This window comes from Tupaia chinensis, unplaced genomic scaffold (assembly GCF_000334495.1).
Source record: "Tupaia chinensis unplaced genomic scaffold, TupChi_1.0 Scaffold149964_1, whole genome shotgun sequence".
In the NCBI taxonomy this organism is placed as follows: domain Eukaryota; kingdom Metazoa; phylum Chordata; class Mammalia; order Scandentia; family Tupaiidae; genus Tupaia; species Tupaia belangeri.
In genome coordinates, this window is record NW_006209805.1 from 725039 (window position 1) to 727585 (window position 2547).

Below are 2547 nucleotides of genomic sequence, written 5' to 3' on the forward strand. Positions count from 1 at the left end.
CTGGAGGGCCCTACAGGCAAGGACGGTCTCACTGCCCAGGGGGTCTGGACGGCCCGGCCAGACCCCAAGATGGCGAGACACCCGCCCTGGCATGCCAGGACGAGGCCCGCAGCCCACAGCCCAGCCGGGAGAGGCCGACGTGGCGCGGGCCCGAGGCTCTCCTACCTGAGAAAAGTCGCTGCTCTTTGGCAGAAAGCTGGAGGCGGTGCCCGTGGAGGCATAGCTGGTGTCCAGGCAGGGCTGACCGTTCAGGAGGGCAGCAGGGCTCATGAGCTGGCTGCAGGGACACAGGGGACCCAGGGCCGTGCATGGCTGCAGCCTGGCCTAGACGCTGCTGGGCCTGCTGCCCCAGCAAACTCCTACCAATCCTTCAAAGCCCAGCTTGGCTGTGACCCCCTAGGCCCCTTCCACCCAGGCGCTCCTCCTCCCTCCCGTCCTGGGCCCCCTCCACAGTGAAGCCCACCCAGCCTGCAGCACCAACGCCCTTTCCCTTTCCCTGGCTGGGGCTGGGCCCTCGCTCAGACTGCCCCGGGCAAGGAAGAATAGTCTCTGCGACTTCCCGGGACGAGAGAGCCCCTCCTGCTGGTGAAGCCTGGGGTGCGGTGGGACCGGGACACAGCCCGGGTACGTACTGGCTCTCGCCGGGGAAGGCTGGGTAGGGTGCCGGCGAGTAGGGGTTCCACCAGGAGTAGTGCAGCATGGCGCCCTGGAACAGCGGCAGCACGTTGGAGGCAGGCAGGGCCCCAGGTAGGGAGCAAGGGCCCAGCCCGGGGCTCGTAGCGGGCCCTGGGGCACGTGGTCGCTCAGTGCCACAGAGCCCCTGCCCACCCTGCACTCCCAGCACCCGGGCACTGCCCGTCCCCTGCTGGCGCTCCCAGCACTGGAAACCAGGCTGTGTGCAGAAAGGCCTCTGTGGAGGGGCGAGGGGCCGAGGCTGGGCCAGAAGCGGAGTGGCCACCCACCTGTGCTCCAAGGGACCGGGGCCGCGAGCTCTGCCAGTCACAGTGGGAGAAGGCTCGTGGGGCAGGGCTCCGGGACCTCTTTGGGACGTGGCAGTCGGTGGCCAGGAGGGTGAGCCCGAGGCCAGCTCTGGGCAAGGTGCCCAGCAGCCTGGAAGGCATGCTGGCTTCCAGAGCAGACGGATCTGCTTGCTGCCCCCAAGACCACCAGACACCCTACCCCAGGCCCAGCTCCGCCCCTCGGGGAGGCCCCCTCACTTCCAGCCTCGCCAAGGCCCAGGCGGCCAGAACCACACTCCTCACCGCCTTGTGCCCAGAGGCAGGGCCAGCCGCCACTGCCCCACCACCCCACCCAACCTCCAGAGGACCTGCAGCCCAGGACCAGGATGAGGCACAGGTGGTCGGGTGAGCAGGGGAGCCCCAGGGCTTCCTGGCACAAGACCAAAGGCTGCGGGGCCTCCCCTGCCCGGCAGTCTGCTATGAGCCTGGGCTTGGACCCCTTCCCCTCCTGTCCCGGGGTAGAGACACGAGAGCCCCACAGCCACAGGGCAATCCAGACATTCTCGAGCAGAACTCGGACTCCTCCTGAAAAGACCCAGAGAGCCCAGACTCGGCTGGTCCTGGCAGCAGGAGACTGAGCCATGGGGACTGGGGCCTGGGGCCCCAGGAGGCCAAGGGGTGGCTGAGCCATGGGGTATGGGGCCTGGGGCCCCAGGAGGCCAAGGGGTCCCACCTGCTCAGGCAGCGGTGCAGGCTGAGGCTGGGAGGTGGGGCTGTGGGCACCTCCACCTGTCCAGTACCCCCACGCCTCCCCAGCCCCAGGCTCTGCTGGGAGCTGCCCATCACGGACACCTCAGTCCCATGCAAGCACAGGCTGGCCCTGTGCAGCCTGCCAATCAGAGCCTTCCTCAAGATCGCCTACTGGCAGCCTAAGACATGATTGGCTGAGAGGTGATCAGCTGACCCTCACCCTAACACACCATTGGAAGACAGGCCCTAGTACATGATTGGTCCAGAGATGGACACCTGGCCCTGGCCGGCCAATCAGAGCCTTCCTCGGGATTTCCTACTGGCAGCCAGGGCGGACTGAGATGCGATTGTCCAGAAACGAGCACCTGACCCACGCCGGCCAACCACAGCCTTCCTGGGGTCTGCGACCAGGAGACAGGCTGCTGTCGGCTCCCTAACCTGGTCCCCATCGGAGCCTGTGGGGTGACATCCCAGACACGGCAGCCCCAGCGTGCAGAGCACCGGGGTACCCGCCCACCCTGACAGCCCCAGGTGGGCCCAGGGTCGGTCAGCCTCGACCAGGCTGTGGAGCAGGAGTCCCACAGGCAGCGCCCCGTCCTCTGCAAACTGCCAAGCCTCGCTCTGACCCAGGAATCCTATTTTGGAAACACCCCGGGGACCGACCCCAGGGAGAGGAAGCACAGCTGCGCTATTTATAGCAGCAGAGAACTGGAGTCTCCCCAGGGGCTGGCGACAGGGAGCTAATTACGCAGACGACGGGATGTGGGGCGTGGGGCAAGGGGACAGGCAAGACGGCACGGCGGGTGGGCGTGGGGCAGGGGGCAGGCAGGACGGCAGG

General features: G+C 67.5%; 1 protein-coding gene across 1 annotated transcript in view; it reads right to left on the reverse strand.

The window, feature by feature from the left end:
- The window catches only part of SBNO2 (strawberry notch homolog 2), a gene marked incomplete in the record, with an annotated part of 40961 nt that overhangs the window by 26100 nt on the left and 12314 nt on the right, over window positions 1-2547 (reverse strand). Inside the window, 2 exon segments of the mRNA XM_027769563.1 lie at window positions 166-277; window positions 633-706. Coding sequence (XP_027625364.1) covers window positions 166-277; window positions 633-706 — 186 coding nt within the window.